This window comes from Triticum dicoccoides, chromosome 2A, assembly GCF_002162155.2.
Source record: "Triticum dicoccoides isolate Atlit2015 ecotype Zavitan chromosome 2A, WEW_v2.0, whole genome shotgun sequence".
Taxonomy (NCBI): Eukaryota; Viridiplantae; Streptophyta; class Magnoliopsida; order Poales; family Poaceae; genus Triticum; species Triticum dicoccoides.
The window spans coordinates 673618394-673635934 of NC_041382.1; the positions used below are offsets into that span (position 1 = coordinate 673618394).

The following is a 17541-nucleotide window of genomic DNA, read 5'->3' on the forward strand; positions in this document are numbered from 1 at the left end:
AGGATTGCTTGGCTCTTCGCTGAGAGGAAAACTCCATCTAAGCAGCAGTTACGTACGCTCGCGGCAGCCGGCGGAGTCGTCCTGTTGCATTCGCATCCGGCAAGCGAAGGCCTCTGATGCGGATCCATTCAACGCGGAACTGCCTGGTTCCACGCACAGATTGGGACTAGTCAACTGATTGCTTAATCAATCATCTTTCAATTATTTTTCCCCTGTATATCTATGCACTCATGAGATTTACTTCCATCTGAGCACGTACAGAAGGAGAAAACAAGAAGAAGAATCTCGGGCATTGGAATCCATCGATTCCAGGAAGAACGAGAAAAGAGTCATGGCGGTGACGCGCCTGACGGCCACAAGGAATCGACGAAGGTGGCTACGCGTGCAGAACAAGCAGCACGACATGGGGCGTTGTCGGGCCCGCGCGACGGTATGAATTACGGCGGCGGGAGGCATCATCAGCAAAATGCCTCACGGTCAGCGACCATGAATCTGTCCAAGTGCGGGAGCTTCCATGGCCTCAGGGCGTGATGGCGGCTGAGGTAGTGCCAAGTGCGCACGAAGCCCTCGGCTTTGGCCGACGAGGCTCCCTCCGGCGTGGCCTCGACCGCGTGGCGCTCGGTTCGCCGTATGGTAAAGCGATCCGGCGCGGCTGAAAATTTCCGAAAGGCAACGGTGGCTATTCCTCTCCGAAACTACTATGCAGCCGATACATAGCAGCCGAACGTTGGACGATGCGTGATCTAACCGCTGACCTCCACTTTGTCCAACGCATGCACGGCCGGATCAGTGCGATCGTGCGCAAATCGGCTACCCAGTGTCGTGTGTATAGCAACACTGATTCCTCTCAGAGAATTGGCAATCGCACAGCAAAAGAAGAGAAGAGATATCCTCTCTTCGGTGATTTTGCAAATCAGCCTTTTTGATTGTATGGAAATCACAGATAAATCCTGACACTTTCGTTAGGATTATCCAACTTGCTACTAAGCTCTCAGGCTTATTGAAAATTACCCCGAGGCTTTACTATTTTCAGCACTCTAACCACATGGTTATTGATATTTGCGTTTTATGCCCCAGGCTTCAGAGCAAATATACATGATAGACCACAGGGTCTTGCTGAACTGCATAATAATTAATTATGCATCATTTTACATCATGTAAAATGACCGTTTGAGGCCCCCATGTCCTCATATATGTTGCACAAGTATGTTTATACTTCTGCATTTATTCGTATTACATGAGTAATACTGTTGCAAAGCAATATATTGATTTCATTATTGGCAACAATATGGAACTTGCTTGCAAATTCGGGAAACATAAGGTAGATAAGCGTATGAAATTGCCTGACTATGTCAAACTTACATTTGTCACAAGGAATCGACAAATGACATCTACTGCTTAATTGCAGATTATCCAATGTTATTGTGAGGTCTATATTATGTCAGTCTGACATAATGACTACCTTCAATTTTGCACACAACTTATGGATTGCATGATGGCAACGAATCATTTTCGTTCACAACTGCGAGGTCTACACTACCATGTGGTGATTACCTTCAATGTGTTTTTTTAATTAACACAAGGTTGTGAGAAGCTCCATAAGAGTGAGATCTACACTACTTAGTGATTATCTCCATGTGTTCGAAGCAAAAGTGATGGCACAAAACTTATGACATAGCCATTATGAAGCCTACACTGTTGATGCCTACCTTCATGATGTTTTTCCAAATACTTGTCAATTTCATAGCATTTGTCATTGGTTGTGACTATAGTGTCAAATACTCCATCAGGAGATGAATCCAAGGCAATGGTGACTATGCTGCATATTATGCTATGAAGAGAATTATGCAAAACACTCGCATATTTTGGTGATTACCTTCCATGCATACACAACTTATGAGACGTCATCATAGCTATGAATTAAGTTTTATGCACAGCTGAGAGGTTCATGCTATTTTATGGTGATTACCTTCATGTGTTATAAATAACATAAGGTTGTGGAGGCTATGATCAATGGGAACTGTCCATAAGAGTGAGGCACCACTAGGTGGTCGGCTACCTCTATGTGTTTTAAGGAAATTAATTAAAGGCTTGTCCCTTTCAAGGCGACTACCTTTAATTTGAAGATCTACACCACACTGTGGTGTTCTTCTGGAAGGCTTGCACTTTGGGTCAATAACAATCACCATGACCATGATTATGCTTAGCCATATCATTTTCATCCTACATAATTTACTAAAGGTAAATTAATGCATGAGTATTTCATGCACCATATGGCTGACCTTTTTAAAAGGAAATGCGATGAGATGACATTTGGTGGGAGTAAGTATTTAACATGGGTCATGGACATAAAGATTATTTTCGACCCGGGCCTTATTGCCACGGAAACTCCACCTGCAGAAAATGTCATGGCTATTTATAAATAGCTAAGAATATGCATATTTGCATTTATGTACCATCGCAATGGATCAGTTCTCAAGTGAGTATGCAATGGATAATGAACATCCATTTTTCCCTTTGAGCCTTCATTGAGGCGAGATATATTGTTATAAGCATCACATGAATGATTACTCATTCAATGTCAGGACTTCGAGTCCGTTGAGCCTTATAGTTCCGTTGTCAATAAATCAACACTATGTTGAGATTATGTGATAAGGCGGCTCCAGATGCATATCTGAATATAAGTCCTTATTGCACTTTACGTTCTCCTAGGATGATAAACAGAAATATCATCTTTGTTTCAGGTTTGCAATGCCTGAAATTCATGTTAGTGCTCTTAGTACTAAGCAATAGTGGTTAGAGAACCACGGGAGTTGAATGTAAGATGAAGGAAAAATGACAAGCAGAAATGGAGTGTATATCTCAAAAGGGAATGTGTCATTTAATCTAAATGATCATAATGACAACTTTCAAGTTTGTCAAAGTGGTGGTTGTACGAAATGTTATACCAATGATTACCAATTGGTCAAGTATTGGGTTGAATCATACCACCGACTCACTGGAGGCAAATGATTTTAATGGGATAAGTTCGAAGTTCTACTTCAAAAGGAAACAACCAGAAAATATTCTGGCATGGTGGAAGGAGAATGGACTCCTCTATATTGATGATATTCTTGTGGAATGATATTCCAAAGATATTTTGGAGATCTCATGTAGTCTCCTAGTTATCCCTAAATATCATTAGCCTGTAATTGTACTACTACATGTAGTATAAATTGCAACATCTTGTCCCTCGGACATGATAGTTGAGATAATTGAGTGTATGAGTCAGTTCATACTCAATCTTGTTGCATACATAATAATTTTCCCTCCTTTATCATCATGGTATTGGACGATTAGAGAAATTATTGACAATTCTGTTGGCCACAACTTGACAAGTTGCAATATTCCCAACAATCATCAGATTGTTTTATGCACTACATGTGACATTGGGGAATTAATTTTAAGGCACTCTCACCTTAAAATTTGAAATGAGCCAGCCAATATTCTTGATTGAATGCAAGAATATGTTTGGATTATTCAACCATTATCTGGGTTATCTTGGTACTTCATGGTGTTCATAGACGCATCTAGAAGATGGTCTTAGGTGTGTATATCCACACATAACCATGCATTTATTGAATTAAGTGATCAAATTGACGAATTTAGAGCAAATTATCCTAACGTGGGATAATTCCATTGGAATGGAAATGTCGTTGAAGTTGATTCACGGACATTCAATGGTTATATTCAGTATATGGTACATAACCAGAATGGTTTGGCTGGATATCTTATGAAAGAGATTCAATATTACATAGCCAATGTTGCAGAATTGTGATTTACCGACATTTTGTTGATGGTAACATGCGGTCTCACACTTCGCATATTTGGTCTAAATGAGATCAAATGATACTGCACCCCCTTGCAGTTTGTACGTGGAAATAAGTGAAGTATTTCCCATCTACGATAATTCGGTTGTATACCGATATCACCATCCCAGCGTACATCATGGGCCTTCACATATGGTTGGGATCTATGCGAGGAATAACTGTGGTATGTTCGTTAATCCGCCGAATACCTTAACCCTAGCAAGGGAGTTATTTGCAGCCCATACGCTGATTGCTTTTGCAATAAGAACATTTTCTGGCATTGGGGGAAGATGTGCACCACAAAGAATGCCAGGAAATGGATAAGAAATGTCATAGACATTTTGTCCACGTACTTAAGAATCTGAACTGCATGTTCAGGTTAAGAGAAATTTGCAGCATACTGCAAATAATCTGCCAAGTATATTTACTGATGACAAAGGTGTCAATATGGTCAAGTACCAGAATGAGTGGAGGTACCTAATAAACCACTCATCTCCCTAGATGAGAGCAAGAGGGGGAGAATTCTGGTCGCATGAGATTAAGTTCTCATATGTTTCAGCGGAAACATGTGAGATTGACTCCTCGATCAGTAAATATGATTCAACCTCGGGTTGAATGACACCTGAAGGATGCGCGGCATCCAAAGTCCAACACATATGTGCACACATTTTTAGGTGTTGGGAAATCGAAACACCTTGACTCCGTTGTTGTGGGAAATCACAAGGAGTTAAGAGGCGTAGTAAGAATTCCACAATGATATTGATTCATGAGAATCGTATATGAAAAAGTCTACATATGTCGATGTAAAATTCTTCTTGAGAATTGCTAGAATCCTTTTGGTCCCTGAACCAAAATCCATGGAAAGTATTGTCTGCACTTATATTGATTCAAATGAAAGGAAGCAATTAAGGAAGAGTGGCACTCGCTCATCAAAAGAAGAGAAGCGATATCCTCTCTTCGGTGATTATTTACCATTGTAAAACCTGCTCCTCATATGTATCTTCCAGAGGGAAGAGAAGTGAATTTTCGTTTGGAAACGAAAATAAATGAGGTGGTGAGAAAGCGAGGCTTGTAGCACAAGGGTTTTTCGCAGAGACCCGACATCAGTTACGATGTAGCATACCTTTTTGGTATAAGTGGAATTATGTTTCGATACTGAATGTTAATGGCAGTACAGATCCATACGGTTGATGTATGTAATGTCTACATACTCCATGGGTCAATTAGTTTGGATGTATATATTGAAGTCATTGAATGACTTGATAGTCTGAATCCAAAGGTAAATCGCAACATGCATGTGTGGAACTTCTGAAGTCATTCTATGACTTGAAGTAGTCGGAGATTTGTGTGGTGCAACCGACTAAGTGAGTTATTCCTTGACAAGGATTACTCTCATACTAATGATTGTTGACGTGTATTCATGAAGAAATCCTGGGTTGGATTTTACATCACCTTAATTTGTGGTGTCGATGATCTTATCATCAAAGTCTATATAAGACATGAAATACACACAATCATGTTAAGACGGATATTTGGGTTAAACCAAATTATGCTAAGCTTATGACTTGAGCACATCCCCCTAAGATATCAGTCTTCATATATCCGAAAGTATTGGAGAAGTTCAATATGGATATATTATATCAAAACACATTTGGTCATGTTATACCTAATATGGGATATAGATCCTTGATACATAGGGGAGATGGTGAAGTGATAGAGGAGCATGAATTGCCATATCTAAATACCATCAAAGCACTCATATATCTTGCAAAATATGTCAGACCTGACACTATAATTTTTGGCAATTTATTAAGAGTGCAATTCCCTAAAAGGTATAAGGTTTGTGTAAGGAATATCCTGGGATATATCCAGGGCATGAAGGGTCTTGATCAATTTCATTCGAAAAATCAAGATGGGACCATGGTTTGATATATTGATAGTGGCTAATTATCTGATCCCACAATGACATATCAAAGACTGGGTTTGCTGGAAGAGTACTTTGAAGGAAGTATTTAGAATAGACTCTAAACGAGTCCTTCCAGTGAACATTCTATTTCATTTGAAGCATCGGAAAATGTGGATGACTTCATAGAATGATTGGCCACATATGAAATCATGTGGAGATTATCATTATCTACCAAGATAATGTCACTTGTATTGCTTATGGGTTATATTTATCCTTGTGAATTACAAAAATGTAAAAGGATAATATGCAAACAGATTATTGTGATATTCACAATATCTCTATCAATGTTTACATTCCAGAACTAGGTTCGTGGAATTGGTATGAGATATTCTTGAGGTTTACAAAGTTCAGAGGGAGTAAAATCCCAAGTTATAACCCGTTGGCGATCCTCAAATCACTTATATTGTACTCTTTTTCCCTTTATGAGTTTTCCATGATGGTTTTTCATATAAGGTTTTTAACGAGACAATATAAATACAAGTGCGGATATATGCCATATTGGTTTCTCCTTATTTTTTTCCACTGGGTTTTAAAGGAGTTTTCGATGGCATATTATTATAAGGTTTCTCCTCAATTTTTCCCACAGGGTTTTTGGAGGAGTTTTCAGTTTGCAATATACATATGACGAATTGATCAAGAGGGAGTGTTGAGAAATAAAAACATGTGATCAATTGTATGGGAGAGATGCCTCCCATGAGGTGTCTGTTGGGGAAGAGGTGTCTCCTCAACACACCCCTTCACCATGTATATAAGTGGGTCTCCCACATTGCAATGGAACTAGTGGATCATTTGGACTCTTCATGTGTCTCTTTTATTTTCACTCTATAAGACAGAGGAAGCATCGACAGCCGCTCCGAGTCGCTATGTGAATGCATGATGGAATATGAAGGGATCAACCACTTTTATTTCTTTTTGTCCTGAACGACGGAATGAATCAAGGAATCGATCGCTGCCTACATCTGTGCCTCGCTCTGCGGCATGTGTTGCATGCGTACGAGAGCGTCCGGTCCCTGCCCCCAGGTCGGCCTGGGTGCTCATAGGACAGGGGTAGCGTATGCGTGCGTGCATTCATATAAGTGAATGTATATGTATGTGAGCATCTGTGTTAAAAAAAATCTAACTAATCAAGTGACACATGAATTATAATTTGAGATTTAATCTATGACTATGAGATAAAGGAAACCCCACTAATTATATTAACAACTAGATCACTGATGACACACATTGTTGTGTCCTTCTATTTTGTCTCTTAGTTCCATCTAAAGTATTGTGCTTTTTGTAGCTTGTGTTTGTCTAATTTTTTTAAATAATGCCGTAGAAGTGAAGAAAGGAATATGATTGATTTGCAATAATAGTTTGTTGAGCCGTTTTCTTAGAGTTAATGGATTTCTTTTGATAATGACCCCTTTTGGCTCCTAAAATAACTCTCTCGCAAAGACTCACATCAAGACATATACAAAATGAAATGTTGAGGTAGAAAATTAAATTAGATGGTATGAATGTTTCAAAAATTTTGGTAAATTATTACCTAAGCAATCTAAATCATTCCTGACATTGTTGTTCGCCTACAAGAAAATTCTACGTTGTAGTTTAACATAGAGAGATTGTACAAGGGATTGCACATCGGCATACAATTTTCTTGGCATTTTAATTGTCTTGTAGCTCACTTCTGAGTCACTATACATTTGGCCAATATATCAAAGTTAATTCAAAAATGGAGTAAAAACATAAGTGGAGTCCTTGAAAAATGAGGAGAGTCAATGACAATTCATATATAATTAAGACAACACACGTAAACATAAGTCAATGGAAATAAGGAAGCGAACACCGGTCAAAAAACAAAATGGGACGACTTTATATTTATTTGAAGAAAGTTTGTTCATATGACATAAAGATGTGAAAGTGGAAAACAATGACGACCACCCACTTCCTTTATGTCAATGCCGATTCAGAATACAACATCATCACTTTCAAAACAACAAATAAGAATAAAAATAACAATATAGTGTTATATCAGCCTGTTCAAAAAATCTTCCGATTCGGTGATTTATCGTCCGATTATCGCTACTCCCGGGATGACCGATAAGATTATGCCTTATCTTCACCGCTTATCGTTTGGGCCGATTTATTGATCTGACAAGCGATTTATCGAGAATTCACTGATAAATCAAGCCTATTCCTAGCACTATTTTTTTGTTGCAAAAACTATGTTTATTTGTGTTTTGTGGACCTTGTTAAGCAATATGTACTATTGTCCTATTTTGTTTGTCATTATATGAGGATTCAGAGGCTAGGAATCACATTTTTGTCCAATATTTTTTTGGTGTTGAATATAGCATATTTTAGTGTTGGGAACCTGGGATTTGCAAAAAATGGCGATTAATAGTCGACCGGTAAAATTGATTAATCGGTCGATTCCTGATTAATCTCTAATCCTAGTCTGACCGAGGCGCTAACGATAAGCGATATCTTGGACATTTATCAGGTAAGGTTTTTTTACTTTTCGTTGTTTTTGTACCTTTTGTTGGAGGCATCTTTTAGGGTTACCAGGTTCTTAATCTTTTTTTTTCGAAACGGAGGCAAAAGATTTGCCTCATCGATTAATTAAGAGGAAGAGAATTGAAGTAGCAGCGACATCAAGATGCAATGCCTATGAGACTTAATTATGTATTATTAATCAACAGATGTAGGCTGTAGCACTATGCCTTACATAGTATTGTTATTGTAAGGAAAAAATAATGCCTATAATGCTACCGTTTGGATGTTTGGTAATGCTTTTCGAGCAAACATTTTGGATGTCTTTCAATCTCAATGCAGAGAACTGAAGTAGCAGCGACATCAAGATGCAATGCCTATGAGACTTAATTATGTATTATTAATCAACAGATGTAGGCTGTAGCACTATGCCTTACATAGTATTGTTATTGTAAGGAAAAAATAATGCCTATAATGCTACCGTTTGGATGTTTGGTAATGCTTTTCGAGCAAACATTTTGGATGTGTCTAGGGCATATCTAGATATGCTCTAGTTATTGCATATCTAAGTGAGTGAATCAAACATAAAGAGAAAAAAAATATTCACACAAATCTCAACGTAAGATTAATGGCATAGCACTTAGATGTGCAATACTTATGGCACATCTAGATGTGCTCTAGCAAAACTGAAACATTTTCTTGTCTATATTAGGTAATTGCCCGTGCGTTTCTACGGGGACATACATACTCTAATGGCTCAACACCAATCAGGTTTAACATATACTTGTATCTACATGCACATCAAGCAGCATTGTCAACTGCTTTTACCATGTCTATCTTCTTCTTTTTAGAAATTCCTTGTACCTCAGTTGTTATTTCTTTGAATATGCCCTCCATTATTGGTTTATCTCCATCAAATAACACAAAGCAAATATTACCTTTCACGCTACAAACTCTATGAGCATTGCACGCCATATTATTGCAGAGATGGTGGGGGCAGCAAAGAAGTTCTGCCTCTTGGTGAATGCATTGCAAGGAACCTCCAACAACTAGTCTTCATAAGAATCCTTGTCAAGAGGGTCCAGCAAGGATGATAAATCATCTAGGGCAACATGAACAGGTTAAGTGATGTTGCTGCACCTCAAGTATTTTTAGGACTTCTTGTAGTTCCTCTCATTCGGCATCTTCATGAACAAAACAAAATCTTGAGCTTTATCTTTCCTGTGAAATTTCAGTAACAAGCTAAATTTTAGTACAACAAACAAGGTAAGTTTTAGTTCAAGAAAACTGAGTATCTTGACAAAAATGTAGTAAAAGTCAAATTTCAGTAAAAATGAGATATTCTATTAGATCTAGAAAAAAAATCAGTGCAAAGGTAAAATTAGTATCCTGAGAGAGAAGTTTTAGTATGACTATGAAACAAAAATAGTCCTAAATAATAAAGAAAGTTAATGACAAGGTACATCATGTAATAATCCACGTTGAAGGTATAAAACATGAAAAGTGCATTTTATGTCATGATTCAGCGGTAATAAAGAAATGAAGGAGACTGTAGCCGACGCTCGCTTTGTCGTGCACCATGCCTGTGCCCCGTGTCATGGTGCTGGCTACGTACTGGTCATTACTGTTATCTGTCTGATCGCCGCCCACCGTCGCCGACATGTCAATCGCTGGGGCTCACTTGTTTTGTCTGATCACTGTTTCCGTTCGGTTGTGCTGTGTGTGAGTGGATGCGTATATACTCATATCCATGCCTACTGAATTCAGAAAAAATAATACCGGAAATCATGTTGTCCGTGTGTGCACGCATGCTCATTTAAGACGGCAAGCACAAGACTGTTTTGTGCAGTATGATGGAAAATGCTTAATCTCTAGTAGGATTATGATGCTTTAGCAATTGTCATGAAAAGATTATGCCATCTTGTTACCTTGCATATAAAGTGACCTAGAAATCGTCTGACAGCTATTATATTGTTAGTTTGTCACTTGCAATGGATCTAGATGTTGTCTAAGACACATTTTGGAGGTTGGAGCGTATTCAAATAAAAGATGGAACTCTTCCAGTGAACAATGATTTTTTAAACGGAAAACATCACATATATTTGACCCTTTTTGCCTGGTACTGGTAAATGCATAAGAACATATGCACAATCTGTATTAGTGAAACAGATGACTCAACTCCTGAAAAGGTCATGTTGGCATGCACAATTTTTAATAATTGATATAACATGTGAAGTTCACATCCAACTACAAAAAAAAGCCAGGCCTTTTTACTACAACAACTCATAAGACGTTGTAACTAATGAACATCAGCTCAGCTTTAGAAGTAAGTGGCTAGTCCGGTTTGCCAATATCACAAGGAAGAACGGTCCATTCACACATTCAACATATAACCTAGTTTAATACAACATACTTCCTCCATTCCTAAATATAAGACCTTTTTGAGATTTCAATATAGACTACATACAAAGCAAAATGAGTAAATCTACACTTTAAAATATGTATATATACATCCGTATGTAGTTTGTATTGAAATCTCTAAAAAAGGCTTATATTTAGAAATGGAGGGAGTATAAAGTATGCATAAGGTGCAAACTGTAAGTGGTATTAAGCCATATGTGTTGTTTGAAAAGACCAAATCTTACTAAATAAAATCATCAAGAATTTCATAACTATTGACAGCTTATTATTAAGGCAATAGATAGATAGCAGTAGCAGAGGCACCAGAAAATGCAATGAGTAGGACAAGTTAGTGGAAGGAAGTAATCCATCCAACTAAAAGGGAAAGCTTGTAAGGGACATGTTCATTGCAAGGTTTGGCAATATTAACATTTGTAGGCTACACGCAAGCATATAGTTTTGGTTTATATATGTTTATGAGCAGGTAGGAAGTTTTCTTTTTCTTTTCTTCAGATCTATCCGTCTTTTTTTTTTTTGAGACAAGAGCGATCTGTCTAATTGTGCTTTCTGTGGCATAGGTCCAAATGCACCACAGGCCAACAAAATTTCCACCGGAGTAGCAGCCCCTTTGGACAGCGGCCCAGTGAGTGAGAAGCTGAAGATCGGACCGTCAGGATGACCCAAATTCTTGATCTAATGGCCCAAATCTTCAAATGCATGAGAAGGCTAGGATTGGTTTCAATTTTACTGTCTTAAAAATGGCAGTAAAAATGAAACCGGGCGACAGCCCCGACTAGCAATCTCAAATCCTAATAGTGTCGCAGCAAAAAAATAAATCCTGATATTGATATAAGCACTAAGGGGGACATAAGTGATGCCTGGATGGTGCAACCTGCTCTTATTTTGTTTAATAGCCGCTGAGAAAAAAATGTTGCTCGATCATACATACACACTTTGCCGGTGCAAATTACGTACTATATAGCTAGCCTATAAAAATTAGCAAATCACTAAAGTACATACGCGTGCGAAACAATATATGCAAATGCTACACTTGCAAGCTACTGTTAGTTCATCAAAATAACCAAAGAACGTACTATGTACCATCTCACTGTGTCGGTTCAGGTTCAGTCACTTCAGTGTTGAAGCTGCCAGCTCTACTCGACGCGGGGAGGCTCATTCGCAGGCACTCTTCCCGTCACCACCGGCCGACGAGGAGCCAATGCCGACCTGCAACCACGGCGTCGTCTCCCCCGCTGCACTCACGTCCTTGAGAGCACTAAGCTTGGCCTTCTTGACGGCTGTGCTGTCCGCCTCGTCCTCGGCGGCCTCGCGGGGAGTAGCAGCGTCGTTAGCGTTGTGGCTGCTCGTCGCGGCCATCTTGTTCTGGTGGCTGGGATTGCTTGGTGCCGCCGCTGGCTGGAAGTAGAGCGACGGGGACGCGTCAAGGTGCAGCGAGCTGGTTCTGGCCTCGGCGACCGTCGCGCTGGCCATCAACGGCAACGGGTTGGCCGCGATGGTGAGGTCTAGCGCCGGCTCTGGAGGGTCCATCATTGGCCGGAGAGTGAGCTGCTGGCCGGCAGCGGCGACCAGGCCTTCGGCTGTCAGGGATGTGATGTTGGCGTGATCCCCTGTCCCCGAAGTGAGCCAGTGGCACCGCTTGTGGCCTCCGAGCGCTTGACCAGAGGCGAAGAGGCGGTGGCACACGGAGCACTCGTGCATCTTGGCCTTCTTCTTGAACGGTGCAATGGCCAACCCCGCGACCGGCGGTTCATGGTCGGTGGTCGTGATGGCCATTGACAGGGATGGCGTGGCCCCGCTCGTCCCGGCGTTCGTGTCGCCACCGGTGCTGGCATCGGCGTTTGTCCTGGCATCAACGCTGCCACTTGCATGGATGACATCGACGGCGGCGGCATCACCCTTTTCATCGCTGGGACCGGCGGCCGCTGCGTGGTGGTGAGGTGTTCCACCGACGCTGCTCTCGGGCTTGGCAGCGAAGCAGCCCTTGACCTTCTTGTGGCTGGCACGGTGTCCGCCGAGAGCTTGGTGCGAAGTGAACACCTTCTTGCATGCCTTGCACTCGAACAAGCCGCGTGGCAGGGGCGAGGCGTATTGCGGTTGCGGTGCTGGCAACGCCAGGGGCAGCATTATCGCTTGATCCGGCGCCGCTATGACGATCGGGAAGTGCTGCGGCTGTGGATGAGGCCTTCTCCCGTGTTCCTTGCTGGCCGGCGCGCATGGCTCTGGGTCGGCCTCGGCGGCGGCGCTAGACTGATCGGCCTTGGACGACGAGAGCATGACGAGGCAATTTGCCAGGTCCTCCTCCTCGTCCTCGCCAGACGGCGCCGTTGACGGCCCGGGCATTGTATCATCGCCTCCGCCAGCGATCGACTTGGCGCGGCGCGAGCGCTTCCCCTTTGACCACCCAGAGGCCAGCGACGCGTCCTCCTCTTCGTCGGCCACGGACGGAGGCGACGATCCGTCGGCGTCCTCCTCTTCCCCCGAGGTGCACTTGCCGTGCTCCAGGAAAAGCTCCATCGAAGAGAACTCCTTCCCACAGTTCTTGCACACCTGGCAGCCCCTGGTGAGGCGGTTAGGGTTCGCCCGGAGCGCGTAGACGTGCGTCGTCGCTGCTCCTGCCGTGGACGGCCCATCTTCCCCGCCGCGCGCAGACGACACGGGATCGTCGTCGTCGTCGTCGGCGCCCGGGCCGTCGTCGGCGACGGCGTGGGCCCTCATGTGCCCGCCGAGCGCGCTGCCGCACGTGAACCCCTTGTTGCAGACTCTGCAGAAGTGCTTGTACGCCGCCGGTGGCGGCTGGGGACGAGGCGGCATCTGGCCATGACGCTCAAGAAGATGCAGCCGGTGTTAGGGAAACACGCGCCGTCAACATGTGGCGGGGAGAAATTTAGGGTTCAAAGTATGTCTCTGTGGAAACGCAAACACTTGCAGTACCAGAGACGATGGAGATTCACACATGAGCAGAGCTCGCCTACGATGGGGAGATGCAGTGCGAGCGGTTGTGTCCGTCGTCGTTAACCATGGACGGTCGCGGCAAACTGTTGAACAAGTTTAGCTAGGTTTATATATAGCTGCCATGGCCAGAGTCTATGTTAGCCGCACAGACAAGTTAGCTCTGGCTAGTGATGACAAGTGTTTGGCTTTCATGGGCTCTGAGGCAGTCCTGTCCGGTGACGGCAGTGTCGGGGGGAGATATTCTCCGTCGTACGTGATCGAAGACCAGCTGGTTCTGGGGGAGGTCAAGCTTGTTTTGAGGAGATCAAATCGGCAGTTTTGCCCACGAATCGTGCCCATCCATTGGAGTTGGAGTTGGAGGTTTGTCCTGATCTCATAAAACCTATATTTGTATTTGAGGAAAAGAATGAGTTTATCAGATTCTCTAAACCAAACTTTACTAAAAGGGAAAACTAGTTCCACTCCTTTAAAAACAAGCCCGGCCGTCTCCATTTTACCCTCTCGAAATTCACCATGACTGGGATTGCTAAATCTCAGTGACTTAACAAAGTCTTAATCGATATTATATTTGTGAGATCTTACGTAGAGATTTATGTAAATTTTTTTTTATATGTTGTGTCACTTGGCTGAGACTTAGTTAAGTCCCAGACGACTGAGATCTAGCTAGCCACTCTTTCTCGTGTGTGGTCTCGTGCAGGTGCAACAATTCCTGTTTTTACCATGAAAAGCACACATGCATGCTTGTGTACTGCTAGTTCCTCTTCTGCATTGATAGCTCGCCTGAGATTCTCAAATGTTCTACCGCAATTGTCTCTTTGGATATTATGATTTCACAGCAATTTTGCAATATTTCTTTTAGAATATTTGTTTAAAAATGCATTCAAGCACGTATATCACCCTCCCCACTCCCTCCGATACACAGCGTCAAAAACTCACCAAACATCTTCAGTGATGCCAAGTGATGCACATATAACTGTCTTGTGACGTCAAGTGGCTCACATACAGGGGCCACGTGTCGCCGTCTTAGCAAGGGGTACCTACCAGGTGATTACCACGAGTTTGAACTGTTGAAAGCAACAAACTGACCGTCTGTAGCTTAGATGGTCAGGTTCCCTTGTTGAAACCTGCCCACTCGGGTTAAATTTCTAGATTTGACATGGATGCATTCATTTTTCTGGATTTATTTTAAGATTTAAAAGTTTTTTATTCAACAGTAAGCGACGCTCCTGTCGATAGCGAGGCGTCTATGGCGACTCTTCTAAATCTCAAGACATGTCGGCTAAGTTTTCCAGATGTGTCATGGGTGTAGAATGTGAATGCGTTCATTCACATGGTTTAGCGTATGTGCGTTGTGTTTCCAAGAAAAGGAAAAAAACTGATTTTTTTTAGGGTTAGAAAAACAACGGATGAGAGGAATAGGATTTGGAGCACTTGGTGCTCTAGCCCTTATATGAGTATTAAATTTAAAAAAAATCTGGAAAATGAAAAAACTTGAAAGTTTGGGATATGAAACCATGTGAAGTTTCAGCACAAAATACCAGAAAACGTATTCTCAATAAAATTAAAAAATCTTATGTATTGAAAATAACTGTTTAGATGGATCTTAGGTTGGACTGTATTTTCTTCGTCATGGATACATTTCCTAATATATTTTCACGAAACTTCACATGGGAGTAAATTGGGCATACATGTTTGATATTCCCAAATTCCATATTTTTCTTGAATTTTACTGATATTTTTTGAAATTAATATTCATATAGTGGGTGGAGCACCCAGGAGCTCCTTTGTATTTTCCCTTATGAAAGCACTATTTATGTCTTCTGGCTGAAAAGCTATCCAAATGCAGCCCACTCATGCAATTAAATAGGTTGCTAATGGGCGCCCATGGAGGGCTCATAGCATATAATCCTTTTGCTTTCCCGTATCGTTATTACAATCGCTGCTTGAATATAAGCGAGAGCTATATCATGCTTGTAGCGAGATTTTTTTTTTTGAGTTGCACGCTTGTAGCGAGATAGAAGGAGCTTTCATCTGCATCCATAATAGCGGGCCGGCACATTAACACACATTTAAAAGAAGAGTCTGTCTAGGCCACATCTAGATATGACATAATTATGTCACATCTAAGTATGACATCAACACCACCTCATTCTAGCATAAACCCACCCCTCTTGTTTTTTGTTTGTTTGTTTGTTATTTTTTTTGTTTAAAACAATTATGTTTCCGCCTGGCACGTATACACGATGGAGTACATGAGTAGTACGTGTGTGTGGCTGCCTCGCTGGCGCCCCGCTGCTCACGATAACAGCATGCGTTGTGCTGCCACCTTTTTCTTCCGCATGGTACTCATTGTACTGTCTTTGCTTCACTTCATGCACGCATCATGCTACAGCTTTTTTGTGTGCATGATACGCATTGTGCTGCCGCTGCTTGACATGTATACCTTGAAGAATCACACATGTGTGTATCAGTGTATGTATGTATGTACGTACACAGGCGGGCGGCAATGCATGTCTCTCCCAGGCTGGGCATGCGAGGGTCATGTGAGTGGAAACTTATAAAAATGTCCATGAAACTTAATAATTCCCATATAACTAAAACAACTTGTAAATTTACAAACTTGTAAATGAGAACATCTATTAAAATTCGGAACAACTTTTGAAAATCTCAATATTTTCTAAATTCTAGATTTTTTTGAATTGATGAATGCAATTTTTGAAAAACGCGAACATTTTTCGAATTGGTGAACACAATTTTTAAATGCTATCATTTTTAGAAAATTCCAAAACAAATTTTGAAAAACGCAAACAATTGTTGCATTGGTGAACAAACTAGCCTTATCTACAAAAGGATATGCCTCAAAAAGGATGTGTCTTATTTGTATACAACTATGAGATTTCAACGAAAGATGGGGAACTAATCTTGAGCAGCTAAATAGGGAGAACAAAGAAAAAAAATAAAATATTAACTGTCAGGGTGAGGGCTCACATTTTGCGTATTGAAGATGGGGTTGTACCTCGAATAAAAATTGGTCGCTCACCCCAGTTGCAAGTAGATGTGAACTTGTAAATGCGACAAAAAAAATTAGGAGCCCAATTTCAAGTCAATGGTGGATTTGCAATTGGGGTGAGGAATAAAAAAAATGTCTGCAAGCCGAAGGTGGACTTGCAAAGTAGGATGAAAACAAACTACGAGACGAGTTGCGAGTTGCAGGTGGACTTGCAACTGGGAAAACTATAAGCCTAGTTGCGAGTCGAGGGTGAACTTGCAACTAGGATGAAAAACAAATTACACGCCAGTTGCGAATCGAGGATGGACTTGTAACTGAGATGTAAAACAAACTATGAGTCTAATTGTGAGTCGAGGGTCGCCTTGTCACTGGGACAACAACACGAATTTATGATACCAGTTGCGTGTCGAGAGTCGACTTGCAACTGCGATGAGAAGAATCACGGGCCCAGTTGCGAGTCAGAGGGTGGTCTTGCAACTGGGACAACAACAAAACTATGGGTCTGGTTGCGAAGTCGAAGGTAGTCTTGCAACTGTAATAATATGGAACTACGAGCCCAGTTATCAACATGCAATTGGGACCCTCGACATACACACACACAACACCTAGTTGTGAGTTGATGGTCAACTTGCAACTGGGGGTCACGAATAAACACACACACACACACACACACACCCTAGTTGCGAGTCGATGGGAACTTGCAACTGGGGGTCGTCAACAAACACACACACCCCTAGTTGCGAGCCGATGCTTGGCATGCAACTGGGGACCCCTTGACAAAAAAAGACACACACACACACACATCCCCTACTTGCAAGTCGGTTATAAACATGCAAATGGGGACCCTCGATACACACACGCACATCCCC

General features: G+C 41.7%; 1 protein-coding gene across 1 annotated transcript; it reads right to left on the bottom strand.

Annotated features, from left to right (window-relative positions):
• Positions 1-9298: 9298 nt before the first annotated feature.
• Positions 9299-13709, bottom strand: LOC119351830. Its single transcript, XM_037618623.1, has 2 exons — positions 11791-13709; positions 9299-9510 (listed from the first exon to the last, which is right to left on the bottom strand). The coding sequence occupies exon 1, from the start codon at positions 13519-13521 to the stop codon at positions 11863-11865; it is 1659 nt and encodes a 552-aa protein (XP_037474520.1). The 5' UTR covers positions 13522-13709; the 3' UTR covers positions 9299-9510; positions 11791-11862.
• Between the last annotated feature and the right edge of the window lie 3832 nt (positions 13710-17541).